General features: G+C 46.0%; 1 protein-coding gene across 4 annotated transcripts in view; it reads left to right on the plus strand.

Moving 5' to 3' along the window:
* ARIH1 (ariadne RBR E3 ubiquitin protein ligase 1) overlaps positions 1-13,618 on the plus strand; it is a 152,513-nt gene that overhangs the window by 102,778 nt on the left and 36,117 nt on the right. For all 4 annotated transcript variants that reach the window (XM_075069479.1, XM_032805327.2, XM_075069481.1 and 1 more), the window contains exons 6-7: positions 3,872-3,938; positions 12,560-12,666. In XM_075069479.1, the coding sequence (XP_074925580.1) occupies positions 3,872-3,938; positions 12,560-12,666 (174 nt within the window). The remainder of the gene's footprint in view (positions 1-3,871; positions 3,939-12,559; positions 12,667-13,618) is intronic.

A 13,618-nucleotide genomic window follows, 5' to 3' on the forward strand; every position in this document is an offset into this window, starting at 1 on the left:
CAGGACACTTGCTGGAGGATTCTCTGCAGCTTGAGGTCTTCAAACCACAATTTGAGGACTTCAGTAACTCAGACATAGGTTAGGGGTTTGTTGTTGAAGTGGGTGGGTGAGATTCTGTGGCTTGCATTGTGCAGGAGGTCAGACTAGATGATCATGATGGTCCCTTCTGACCTCAAAGTCTGTGAGTCTATGAGAACTCTGCAGTGCTGCCCATTCCACATAGGCTGTTGTGAAAGATACCTTCCTGACACTTTTGGGTGTAATTGTATTAATTACACCCTCAGTCATGAGATTCAATTATTCTTTTATGTTAGCCAGGGTGGGGTGGAGCAAGGCACATTGTTGTGTTGTAGTGAGCCTTAATTTTAGTTTTTGCATAGTATTTTAGATGCCACCTTTTTAAGTACACTTTCTTTGTAGGGATCTTATATTAGTGGAATCCAAACTTACCCACCAGTGTGGCTTAGACTACAACAGTGCAAAATGAGACTTGCCTAGAGGCATGTATCTACACTAGGAACTTGCAGCAGTGGAGCTATCTCTCTATAGTTCCACCCAGGAATTACTCTTCTCTGAACAAGCACTTCGATTTTAAATTCCTGTTGTTTCCAGTCTGCCCTAATCTTGCAGAAGAACCTCTGGAAGGTTTCGGAGGTGTATGAGCCGTAACACCTTAACTGAAAGTGTGAAGGATGCTCAACTTTTAAGAGGCTTCAAGCTATTAAGTAATTGGAATTAAACAACTGCAAACAAAAGTTGTTTTTAATAGTCTGACTAAAAAGCCCTTCCCTACAAACTTTCATTCTTAGCTCATGTGATGTCACCTTTTCTCTAGCTCTCCAGCCTTAGCCTTCCAGACTACACAGTATCTGAATTTCTACTTCTATTTTTTTTAAGGCATATTTAAAAGAAAAAAACACTTTTTTTCAGGGCTTATTTAACCACCATTAAAGCAGAGAAAGCATAGACCCAGTTCCACCTTCCCCCAGCCTATGAAGCAGTGGAATCTCTAAGCTGCTCTACCTGTGAGCAGGCCAGTTTCAGCAGTGAAGATACTTTCCCAGATCCATCACTGTATAGCTATATTCTTGTCAGTTATGCTTCCTATGGCTTTTATAGCTATTGATCTTGTGGGGGAGAAGGAAGAAGGTTGTCTTAAATCTTTCAAGACCTTCAAACCAGCTAAAGGTAATCTGTTCTATCCCTTCCTCACCCTATCCAATGCTGCTGGTAATTGCTTTAACCTACATGCCGTGTTGTTGCTTTCATTAATAAGCACAGCAAGCTGCCTTTATTACTGGTGCCAAATGTCTGCCGCTGTCACGTAGCCTCTGCAGTCCAGTAGCAACTGGCTAGAATCTTCCTTCTCAGCTTCTCTACAACTTCTGGTGACATTTATGGTACAACAGTATGTCTCATTCCCATTTGGCCTAGTGCTAAGAAAGGTCAGACAGAATTGAACGGACAGTTTTGAGGAACTCTGTAAAAGAGTGGAGGATGCAGCAAGACAGAAGTGCTATTCTCCAGCATTAGTGCCTTATTTTTTAAGTTAAAGGACCACTTAGGTGAAGCTTAATGAAGCTGTTGTAAAAACATTTCCCTAGTATATAGCATTTATTTCCTGTCCTTTTGTTGCCAGTAGAGGTTAGTGGGTAAAAAATTGTCAAGCAGCTGCTTCTCCTGCTTGATTCCTTCAGTGAGGTCAGTCTGTACGTGTACCTTAGTTTGTTAATGAAGGAAGAAGGAAGCATGGCTAGCTGGCTAGAGCATGGGGGCTGGGAGTTGGAAACAGATGGGTTTTATTCCAAATGACTATTGATTTCTGACATTGGGCAAGTCACTTATCCTGTTTGCCTCAGTTTCCTTGTCTGTTTAATAACTCCCACCACCTTACAGGAATTTGTGATCCTCAGGTGAATGGCACTATAGAAATGCAGTTGTCATTTTAAAGTGACGCTTTCAAATCCAACAGACAGGAGCAGGGTGCAGTTGTGAAGGTGGCTTATTTGCCTAGTTTGGTAAACAGCACATATAAGGGATTCTAATGCCACACTAGCTGTATTCTAGTTAATTTGGGAGTAGCTCTTGCATCCTAAATTTTGTCTTTGATTATGTGCAGCTTTTGGAAAATTTGGAGCTGAAATTTATTATTCCTATTCTCATCCCAGAGGTGAACTTCTTAGTAAAGTTCCATACATGTATATTATGAGTTAAATTTAAAATTAATTGTATTTTCAGATAACAAATGGCTTCATTTAAAAACTGGTAAATTAGCCATGGGCTTGGTCCTTAATGATAAGTTTTTGACATGTTTGAAGACATTTTAGTTCAGAAATACTTACAAATTTGAAAATCCGATTCTGCGTATGCACGATTCTGTGCTTTGCATTAGGTCAAAATCTCTCAATACTTGTATGTGCTAGAGTTAGTCTGGAGTGCTGTACGATTCAATGCAGGTTCATTTCAATCTTTATTATTAATATGAATATGTGAATGCTCATTTGATTACACCATGAAATGAACACACATCTACGGATGAAAAGTCCTACAGAAGAGCTAGGTACTATAATATTTCTTACTGTATACTAGTTTTAGTATTTACTTCTAAGTGGCCCTCCGGATATAAACAGATTAACGTGCATGTATGTAGTAAAAGCTTTTTAGTATTTATTCCAGTATGTGATTACAAAGTGTTTTTAACAATAACTTGTGCAAAGTGTAAATCATTTCAACTTCATAGGTTGAGATTTTAAATACTCAAAAGGAAACATAGTCCTCAAGCAGTCATAAGTGTGCTGCCTTATACACATGAAGGCTTTAGGGCTGTCAATTACAAAAAAAAAAGGCAATTGTGAGTTGTTGTTTTTTTTTAAAGCTACAATTGCAGTTTTAATTGCACTGTTAAACAGTAATAGAATACCAATTTAAACGTATTATACATATTTTGGATGCTTTTCTACATTTTCAAATATATTTCAGTTACAACACAGAATACCAACTGTACAGTGATCATTTCATATTTTCAATTATAAATATTTACTGTAGTTATTTAATTTGTTTTGCATTAATTGCTTGAGGTTAACTGGTATTGACAGTCCTAAAATCTTGTTTAAGTGTTTCCAGTAATGCATAATTTAATGTTATTTACAATGCACCAGTCCTAAACTCAGTATATACAACATAATTATAAAACCCAGAATCATGCAGATTGGATCAATAAATATAACTGAAAGTGCTCCCAAACTCCCCTAAAACAATTGAAATGATTAACTTAAAGTGAGATTTTATTTGCTTTTGCCACTGTCCAGAAGACAATGGATTTTGCTGATCTTGCAGCTTTAACTTGTTGCCTTTCTGTATATGACTGTATCAGCAATATACCATTAACGTTTAAGCTGATGGTTATTAACATTCAGTTGAAATCCAAATAACATTTGGGCATACCTGGTGCTGGTCAGTAGCGCAGTGAGTGCTGTCTGGAGCCTTTGAAAGCAGTTTATAGGAAATGACATGAATAGAAATTAGCAAAATTGTTTACTGTACATCTTGGACTCTTCAAGAAAGCCTTAGAAAAATTCAGGTACACTCCTCAAATCAGTCTTGTTTGAACTGTACAACTTTCATTTGTGCTTCTGTATTAAGAATCTGAAATGAAAGTTGTAAGGTTCAAAGTGTTTGTATTGTGTTGTTGTAATGCTACACAAGTAGGAAACAAGTAAGTGTTCCCAGACTGTGGATCCTGATACGTTTGTGTAACTGCAAGCATATGGGAAAGCAACTACGTTCTTACACTGTCTCTTTAGTTGACTGTGTGTAAATAAATGAGTTTTCTACTACAATGAATGTTTCTGCATTTGTCTTCTTTCCATAGGCGTCTGATCACAGATTCAAAGGTTAAATTAAAGTACCAGCATTTAATAACTAATAGTTTTGTAGAGGTGAGTTTTTTTTATTTGAAATTATTTAATGAAAGAAATAATTCTGTTTTTAATCTTTCTTTATTCTTCTACACAGAAATAGTGAGACCCCTTTGTTACCTAGGTTTGATTATTTCCATTTGTAGTGGTATGTTGAACACATTTTTGATTGAATTATGGCTCAGTGGTTGGTGTTACGGGATGGGGGCTTGCTTCTGTTTAAGTCTAAAGGCTCTTTGTTAACACCCTTTTGTTTTAATTAGGCTAGGTTCTCTTGTGCTAGGGGACAGTGTAGATTTTTAAATTATGATAGCATATTTGCATGTGAGAGCTAGTTGTCAACATTTTTCCTTTTGCTGTGTTAACGCTTTCTTGAAATGGGCAAGCATTTGTCATTGAAGGCTGAGTTTGCAATGACTCTTATGGCAATATGCTCCAAGTCAGCAGAAAATGAAGAGCTGCCCAAGTTTAATGGCTATAGACTTCTGTACAGGAGATGATCTAATTCTTTGTAACAAGGTAGCGCTCTTGCAGCAAGTGTTTATAAGCCATTTAGCCTATGTGCAATTATGGGGAAAATATTAAACCCAGTGTACCAGGAAGACACATGACCCAGAAAGGTACGTACTGGGTGAGGAGGAGACACAGTGGAACATTACTTAGAAATTTGGAAAATTACTGTCACAGTAGATGAGCAAAATGCAGTAGGTGTTACATAAGTCCTGAGAGGGATTTAATGGTCCTTGTCTTTCCAATGTGGTAATCACTGTATTTAGGTAAGCTTTTTTCAGCCTCAAAACCAGGACACACCTAGCATTAAAGTGTAAAGAGTACCCCAAGTGCCAGTCTTTAAGACATGATGATGTATAACTGCTTTGAATGAAATGTCAGTGTTCTTTTAACTACTGGCACCATAACTGACAAATAAATGAATAAACCTAGATACAGAAACGAAGATTTAAAGATGCAAGTTGAGAAATTTTCATTGTATTAACTCCCTCACTGAATCTGTGTTGCGAATATTCAGGTATACTGTTAAGTAGCCTGTTCAGTAATCAGAAATAGCTTGGGAAAGTTAAGTTTGCAGTCAAACAATAAACTTCTTGACTCTTGTTTAAATCGATCTTCTTGACATTGCACTAATGTAGCATTGGGGATGCACGGCTGTTACAATCCACAAGGGTTTATAATGGTTAGAAGTCCTAGAAGTCCATTGGTGGCTGCAGTAAAAATGCAAACAAAGCAGTGGGATGTGTTACCAGAGGGACTGAGAATGTGTATGGCTTGTAAAGATGAGTTCTTCTTTGAGTGATTGCTCGTATCCATTCCAGTTAGGTGTGTGCGTGCCTCGTGCACGTTCGTCAGAAAACTTTTTACCCTAGCAACACTTGGCAGATCGGCTGGGTGCTCCCTGAAGTGGCACCGCTATGGCACCGGAGATATACCCTAGCCGACCCGGCCACCCTTCAGTTCCTTTTTACCGCCTGTGTCGGTCATTGGAACAGTGGAGTGCGGCTTAGCTGACCTCCACCTTCCCTAGCTACTCGTAGCTTTTCTTGTTGTTCTCATATAAATAGTTGTTCTTGTAGGTAGATATAGATTTAGTTGTAAGTTCTTAAATTAATAGTATAGTTAGTTGTTACTAGTTAGCGGGGTTCGGGGAGTAGCCCCTTCCCCGTACCCGGTGCCGGAGCTCATGTCCGGCTCACTGGGTTTCAAACCGTGCTCGGCCTGTCACAGGCCAATGCCAACAGGAGACCCACACGACTCCTGTTTGAAGTGCCTTGGGGAATCGCACTTAACTGCTAAGTGCTCGATTTGCAAGGCTTTCAAGCTGCGAACTAAAAAGGAGCGGGACATCAGACTAAAACAGCTCCTCATGGAAGCGGCCCTGACACCACCACCTTCGGCACCGAGCGCTGGTCAGTCGGTGAGCAGAGGCACTCCCACGGCACCTGATCGCACCGGTACGCCTAAAGACTCCCGACACTGGCTGCCACCGGCACCGAAGTCGACTCCACGTTGCTCCCTCTCCCCGAGGCTGAAAAAGTATAAGACTCCTGCTGCTTTGGCAACGCCCACACCACAGCCAGAGAGTGCGTCCAGATCGGACTGCCCGGCGCCGATACCCGCCGCGGCACCGATGAAATTGGCACCGTTAATTCTGGTCCCGTGAGGGCCGTCGAGTCCGGCGCCTGATAGCTTCCCGGCGCGTACCACAGTAGAGCTCACCATGCCATCCACGCCAGAGGTGTTTTCGGGGGCGAGAGACTTGATCGCCCTCACGGATATGGCACTGCCGCTATCCCCAGCACCGCCCGTGCGGGTAATCCAATCTCTGGGCAAGCCGACCCTGACCACACCACCATCTGTCGGCTCAGCGGACCGGCACAGCTCAAGATCGCTGTCCCACAGGCGCTCCCGGTCGAGACGCCGCTCCTGCTCTTGACACCGCTCGCAGTCCCGGCACCGTTCCCCTACACGGCACTGGTTGGACTCACGCTCTCCACCTCGCTATTCGCAGCACCGCTCTAGTTCCTGGCACCAACCCAGGGACCGCACCTCCTGGAGCCGCTCACGTCTCAGGGACTCGAGATCCCGGTCGACCTCCCGGCACCGGTCTGGTCGCAGGTCCCGGTCTAGATCACGGTACCGTTCTGAATACTGGCACCGGTCTCCGCTAAGTAGGGGAGCAAGGTCCGTCGGAACCTCAGCCCAAGGTTTCTCTGCTCCTCCATGGCCATCCAGGCAGACGTCGGTGTCCTCCCACGCGGACAGTTACACGACCAGGACCGTGATACGGAGGTACCTACCATGGTCTTCCAGGACGTCCGGTCTCAGGACACGAGACCTCAACAGTGGTCCTTTTGGACACCCTGGGCGTACCACCAGGCCCAGGGTGCTCCTTTGGCCCAGACCTGCTCCGCTTCCTCAGAGCATTGGGCGCCTGAGGCCACCATTAGCCATCCCCCTCCAGCTGGGACAGAGGAGCAAATGATCCATCTGCCAGGTTCCCCAGTACCGCTAGAGCAGAAACCGACCCATGAGCAAGAGGCCATTCAGGACCCTCTCATCCCCAGAGTGTCATCCTTTTCTTCTTCTCCAGATGAGGCGGTGGCAGGGACCTCATCATCAGGGCCCCCGCCGATAGACCTCAGAGCTCATCAGGACCTCCTTAGAAGGGTGGCGCTTAACATCAACCTCCCAATAGAGGAAGTCCCAGAGGTCGAGGACCCCGTCGTGAGTATCCAGTCAGTGGATACCCCCACTAGGGTGGCTCTGCCCTTCGTTAAGACCATCCAGGCCACTGCCGACATCTTATGGCAGTCCATCAGCCTCCATTCCCCCTACGGCAAAGGCAGTTGAGAGGAAATAAATGGTACCCTCTCGGGGGTACGAATACCTATATGTCCACCCTCCTCATTAGTTGTCCAATCGGTCAACGAAAGGGAACGCCATGGCCAACAGGCGCCAGCCCCCAAATCTAAGGAGGCTAGGCGGATGGACCTCCTGGGCCGCAAGGTGTATTCGGCAGGTGCTCTGCAGCTCTGGGTGGCCAATCAGCAGGCTCTCTTGAGCTGTTATAGCTACAACACCTGGGCGTAGGTGGGTAGGTTCACAGAACTCCTACCCCCGGACTCGCGCCAAGAATTTGCTGCGTTTCTTGAAGAAGGGAAGAAGGTGGCCAGAACCTACCTCCATGCGGCCGACTCGGCCGCCAGAACTGTAGCCTCAGGTATCACCATGAGGCGTATCTCCTGGCTCCAGGTCTCCAACCTGCCACCCTAGCTCCAATACACCATCCAGGACTTACCCTTTGATGGCAAGGGTTTGTTCTCTGAGAAGACTGACCCCAGGTTGCAGAGTTTAAAAAACAACAGGGTCATCATGCGCTTGTTGGGCATGCATACCCCTGTGACCCAATGTAGACCCTTCCGGCCTCAACCCCACCTCCTGTACTTTGTGCCCCGGCACAGGCAAGACTTCAGTAGAAGGCGCGGGCGGGGTGGCCGTAGACGCCAGTCTGGGCCCCAAGGGGGTCAAAACCACGGGCCCCCAAAGGCACCTCCAGGGTCTAAGTCCACCTTTTGAAGGTGTGCACAAGGACGGCGTACCAGTTTCAGGACAGGATCCTTCTCCTTCCTTCTCCAACTCTCTCTCCTACTTCCTCCCAGTGTGGTCCCAACTGACCTCAGATCTCTGGGTCCTATGCACGGTGAAACAAGGATACCACCTCCAATTTGTTTCATCTCCGCCTTCCCACCCCGCAACCCAGTCCCTCGTCAGGGACCCCTCTCATGAGCAAGTCCTCTTTCAAGAGGTGCAGTCTCTCCTCGCTGCAGGAGCAATAGAGGAGGTACCATCGGACAAGAAGGGGAAGGGGTTTTACTCCTGCTACTTTCTGATTCCCAAGTCCAAGGGAGGCCTCAGGCCTATCCTAGACCTGCGAGGCCTCAACAAGTTTATGGACAAGTTGAAGTTCCCGACTATAGATCACCCAGGGGAACTATCATCCCGGTGCCTTGCGATGCCTGGTAACGACTTAGGTATGCCGCCCTCGACATGCAAGGACGCAATACTTCCCAACATCGCTCTTCCACCCGCACAGGAGGTATCCTCAACTTAGGCACAATCACCAGCACTCCAATACTGTCCTCCCTTGGCCCTCCACGGCCGAAGGGTGTTTACGAAGTGCTTGGCCGTCAACGCCGCCTACCTCCGTCGGCAGCAGATATATTGATTCGTATTCTGTGAGAACTGCTCATCAAGGAAAACCTGCTCTGAGACTCAGATTCTGACAGCGCCACCGTGTGGCATAATCATGGACCTATTCTCTCTGATTGGGGCTGCTCTCTTAACTGCAGAAAAGTCCACACCTGGTCCCCACACAAGTGCTGACTCATAGGGGCAAACGTGGACTCCCTGGAGCCAGTGGCTGCCCCTCAGCCAGTTTCCAGGCAATTGCAAGCAGATCTTCGAGCGTCTGCAGAGCCCTCCGCCCACCAACCTCCAGTACTTGACATTGTCTTTGGCCTCTCTGGCTCTACTCTTGCCGTTTCTTTACTTTATGTGACCATTGATATTATAGCCAGGCTCGCATCCTTGGTCTCAGGCCCTTCCAAACGTGTGGCTCATACTGGGTAGATAAGGCTAAATTCGTTGCTTTTCGTGACCGTCTGGGCAGGGGACCAAATAGACGTTCTGGTGACAGTTCCTCAGGCACCTTTTTACACTCCCCGACTTACATGTGGAGCTGAACATCCCTCTTGCCCCCTGTTGTGTTGGCTGTCTCAATGTGTCGATACCGCTTCCCTAATCTCAACAACGACCAAGCCCTCACATGTCTTGCCCTAACTTGACAGTTGTTACCTCAACTGTCAAGTATGGGTCTCGGCTACTACCTGATGGTTCACCTTTCATTAACAACTAGTGGCCTTTGTTGTGTGGGCTCCATTGTAGGAGCTGATCCGCTCCACATAAACCTTCCGAGACTGAGGAAGCAGTCTGCCTCAGTGCCAGGTGTTCCAGCATTGCTGACTTTGCCAACGGCCGTTTGTGTACTTCCAGTGATCATTATCAGACAACGCTCAGTCGGTGTCCATAATTATGGGTAATCTCAGGAGAGTGTGGACTACGGATCATCTCTCTCGTGTAATCACACGACGAGCCTTTCGGTTCACTTCTGAGGCATCACACTGTCCTCACAGTAGACTTCTAGAAAATGTTTTGTTTGTGACGCTCCCCTTTTCATTTCCGCTATGGACAGTTGTAGTGAGGAAGCACTCTGGCGGCATACACTTGAGCAAATTACCTTTTAGTGGCCTGCTGTTCACGGACTGAAAGGAAATCGATGAGAGACCAAGTTAGTATTCCTCTTCTCATCTTGGTTGATGTTGTGGTGGTTTCCGCCTCATATGTAGCCTGTTCTCGCCTTCATACAGTTATGGGAGCACAGGAGCTCGACCAAGGTCTTTCTTGCTCCCTTATAAGTGGGGGTCTTCTCCGAAGTGTCTGTTATACAACAGGATACGCACAGTTCTCCCCATGTCGCATTCGATTGGCACCACCTGTTCTATGCAGCTTTGCCCACCGATTTCCCTGTGGATCACAAGCGGGTCTCTTGGTATACAAATACTGCACCACGGCAGAAGCAATAAACTGAAGTTTACATAGAGCGATTGCAGCACAGTGGACCCAAGCAGAACAGCATGGCTTTTGGTTATAAACCATCCCTGCAATCTGGAGGCCTGTATCCAGTGCTGGTGTACGAGCCTAGTTACGCCGCCACCGTCCAGACCTCATAACACAGGGACCGTGGCAAGGGTTCTTGCGTGACCCTCTGGGCTCTCAGGACGACATACTCTCACCTCAACAGCACGTCTGGCTTCATTGCATGGCTGCGATGGCTGAAACACATCAGAGTACGCTTGTTCCGCTCCGCGTATACAGACATTATTCTTCTCAGGGAGAGGTGTAAGTAACTTCTGCGAGAATTAGTAAGCCCTTTTCAGGTTCTCTAAGTCCACTTGTCACCTGACTTTTTCTGGGAAGGTGGAAACGGTATTACTTTCTCTGCTGGTGCTCAAACAATACAGGCAACCTATATACGTTCAACTTTCTGATGATCCTCGTTTCCATTTGCACTCTTTATACTTTACTTGCTCTCTCTTGGTTCTCTTAAGCAACAGGGCTCCTGTTGGATGCATATCTTCTGCTTGAGGTGTCACTATAGACAGTCTAGCTTTCTCTCCTGCGAGTGAATAAGTTTGGCCCCACTCTGTATGTTTGCCACGAGCCACCATGTGTAAGCTCACCAGATTCCTTAAGGGTTCCTGGAGGCGCCTCTATCCCCCATGGTAACGGGCGCTCCACTCGCCGCCTGCCCCCACCTGGGACCTCAACTTGAGACACTAAGCAGACCTTACTCATGGCTGACTCTTGAAGCCATTGGCGCACGTTGGCTTGCTCCTGTACCTGTCGTGGAAGACAGTCTTCCTAGTGGCCATTACATCGGCCAGAAGGGTTTCCTAACTTTGGGCGCTTACGGTGGACCCACTGTATACTGTCTTTCACAAGGATCAGGTACAGTTGCGACCTCATCCGGCGTTCCTCCCTAAGGTAGTGTCAGCCTTCCATACCAACCAGGACACCTTCCTCCCGGTTTTCTTTCCGAAGCCTCACTCTTCTCGACGGAAGCAGCAGTTACACTCCTTAGATGTCTGTAGGGCACTGGCTTTTTATATTGAGCGGACAAAACCCTTCTGGAAATCCCCCCAGCTCTTCATGGCAGTCGCTGAACGGATGAAAGGTCTACTGGTTTCCTCCCAGAGGATCTCCTCTTGGGTAACAGCGTGCATATGCACATGCTATGACCTGGCTCATGTCCCTGCGGGCCATCTCAATGCGCATTCAACCAGAGCTCAGGCTTCATCAGCCGCTTTCCTGGCCCACTGGATCCAGGAGATATGCCTGGTCATTGGTCCACACCTTTGCTTCGCACTGTGCTTTGGTCCAACAGTCTAGAGATGATGCAACCTTTGGCGCAGCAGTTCTGCACACTGCCACATCTCACTCCGACCCCTCTGCCTAGGTAAGGCTTGGGAATCACCTAACTGGAATGGATATGAGCAATCACTCGAAGAAGAAAAGATGGTTACTCACTTTTGTAACTGTTGTTCTTCGAGATGTGTTGCTTATATCCATTCCAAACCCACCCTCCTTCCCCACTGTCGGAGCAGCCGGCAAGAAGGAACTGAAGGGTGGCCGGTTCGGCTGGAGTATATATCCGGTGCCATAGCAGCGCCACTCCAGGGGGCACCCAGCCGACCTGCCAAGTGTTGCTAGGGTAAAAATTTTTCCGACAAACGTGCACGCGGCGCGCGCACACCTAACTGGAATGGATATGAGCAACACATCTCAAAGAACAACAGTTACAAAGGTGAGTAACCATCTTTTCCTGGACATGGCTGTAGGTGGACAGTGTTTCATTAAAAGGATGTCACTGCAGCACAGAGGTTGGGAGATGGGGCCAGACTGCTCGATGTTAGTTGAACTAATACTTCCCCAAAGGAAAGCTTAAACATTTTACACTTTCTTCATGAAAAGTATCTTCCAGGTAGCCTAGTAGATGCATTCAGAATACAGGAGATAAAAGTGGAACAGCAGTAACTGTTCACACTACTGCTTGTTCAGAAAAAAGATTCAACAGTGAAGTAATTAACTGATTTATTCAGTCACTTGTTCTGTGGGGATAGTGTGAACATGTAGAATAAGCAGACCTGAGGCCACTGTGGATAGGAATTTAAGAGAGGAAGGATATGTCTACTTTGCAGCTAGACACCCGTGGCTAGCCCATGCCCATGCCCATGCCAGCTGACTTGAGTTCAGGCTGCAGCTCAGGCTGCAGCCCAAACCTGGAAGTCTACACTACAGTTAAACAGCCCTGCAGCTCAAGCCCGTGTGCTCAAGTCAGGTGGGATCAGCCAGCTGTGGCTTTTTTATTGCAATGTAAACATACCTGAAGACTCTTAAGGTTAAAGGATACTGGGACAATGGGATACAGGGGGGAAGGAAGATTTGTTAGGTTGAGTGTCCTTTTCCTGGCAGTTCTTCGTGCCATGTTTTCTCATTTTATTTTCTAGTGTAATCGACTGTTAAAATGGTGTCCTGCCCCAGACTGCCACCATGTTGTTAAAGTTCAGTATCCTGATGCTAAACCTGTTCGCTGCAAATGTGGACGTCAGTTTTGGTAAGAACACTCTTCTGAATTAATTCAGAGCTTCCAGAACCATTCAAAAATTAAGAGTTAGGTACTGTATAAATATCTTGTTGAGAAATTGTTTAAGTGCCAGAGGAGTCAATATGAGTGGGGAGAGCTTAGTAACCATTTGGAAGAAGGCGAGAGGTTTTAAAAGCAAAGATTAGTTTTGTGGTTCATCTTTCTTTTGCTTCAGTTGAAAATGTTCTTGCCCATCTTTTCCTAATTGGAAAATAAAAATGTCTTTCAAGTGAAAATGTCTGGCAGCTGACTAGGAGAAATCTCTCTCGTGTAGAGAAATTTCTGGTACAATTCCAAATCCCTTGGCTTCTCTCCCTCAATTGATTTCACTTAACGAAGGGAACAGGAATCATGTTCAGCAAACTGAAGATGCTTAAGTCAATTCCCTCATTAACCGAATCATTCTGAGAAATCATTCTGAGAGCACTTGTTGATGGGCATATATGAAATTAAAAGCTAAAGCTGGGAAATGTATTGATAAATGCCTGGAATTTCATTTTAGAAATGGCAAAATTAACATGTTGACAGTGTAGGGTCGGTCATCTTGTGGATAAAACCTAGGACTGAGAATCAAGTCAGTCCCATTACTCACTCAGTGGCCTTTGAATTAATCAGTTTGCCAAGTGGGAAAGTGCCTCATGTGAGGCACCTACAGCAAGGAATTATTATTTATATTGTGCATAAAGTGCTTTTAAAGGGGCTTTCAACCCTAATTACATCTTTCCACATTCAGTGGGAGAATCAACAGCTGTAACCAAAACCCAACAAACGAGTTTTTAAATGCTCTTGAAATGAGCTGGGAAAGAACTTTGCCTGAGACCTGAATTACATGGAAATCTGCAAACTGTTAGGGCAGTTAACCTCATTCAAACAGATGTTGTTATTCAGTAGAGGAAACACTTTTGGGGGAAAAAAGTTTGAA

Source organism: Chelonoidis abingdonii, chromosome 9 (assembly GCF_003597395.2).
Source record: "Chelonoidis abingdonii isolate Lonesome George chromosome 9, CheloAbing_2.0, whole genome shotgun sequence".
NCBI classification, from domain to species: Eukaryota; Metazoa; Chordata; order Testudines; family Testudinidae; genus Chelonoidis; species Chelonoidis abingdonii.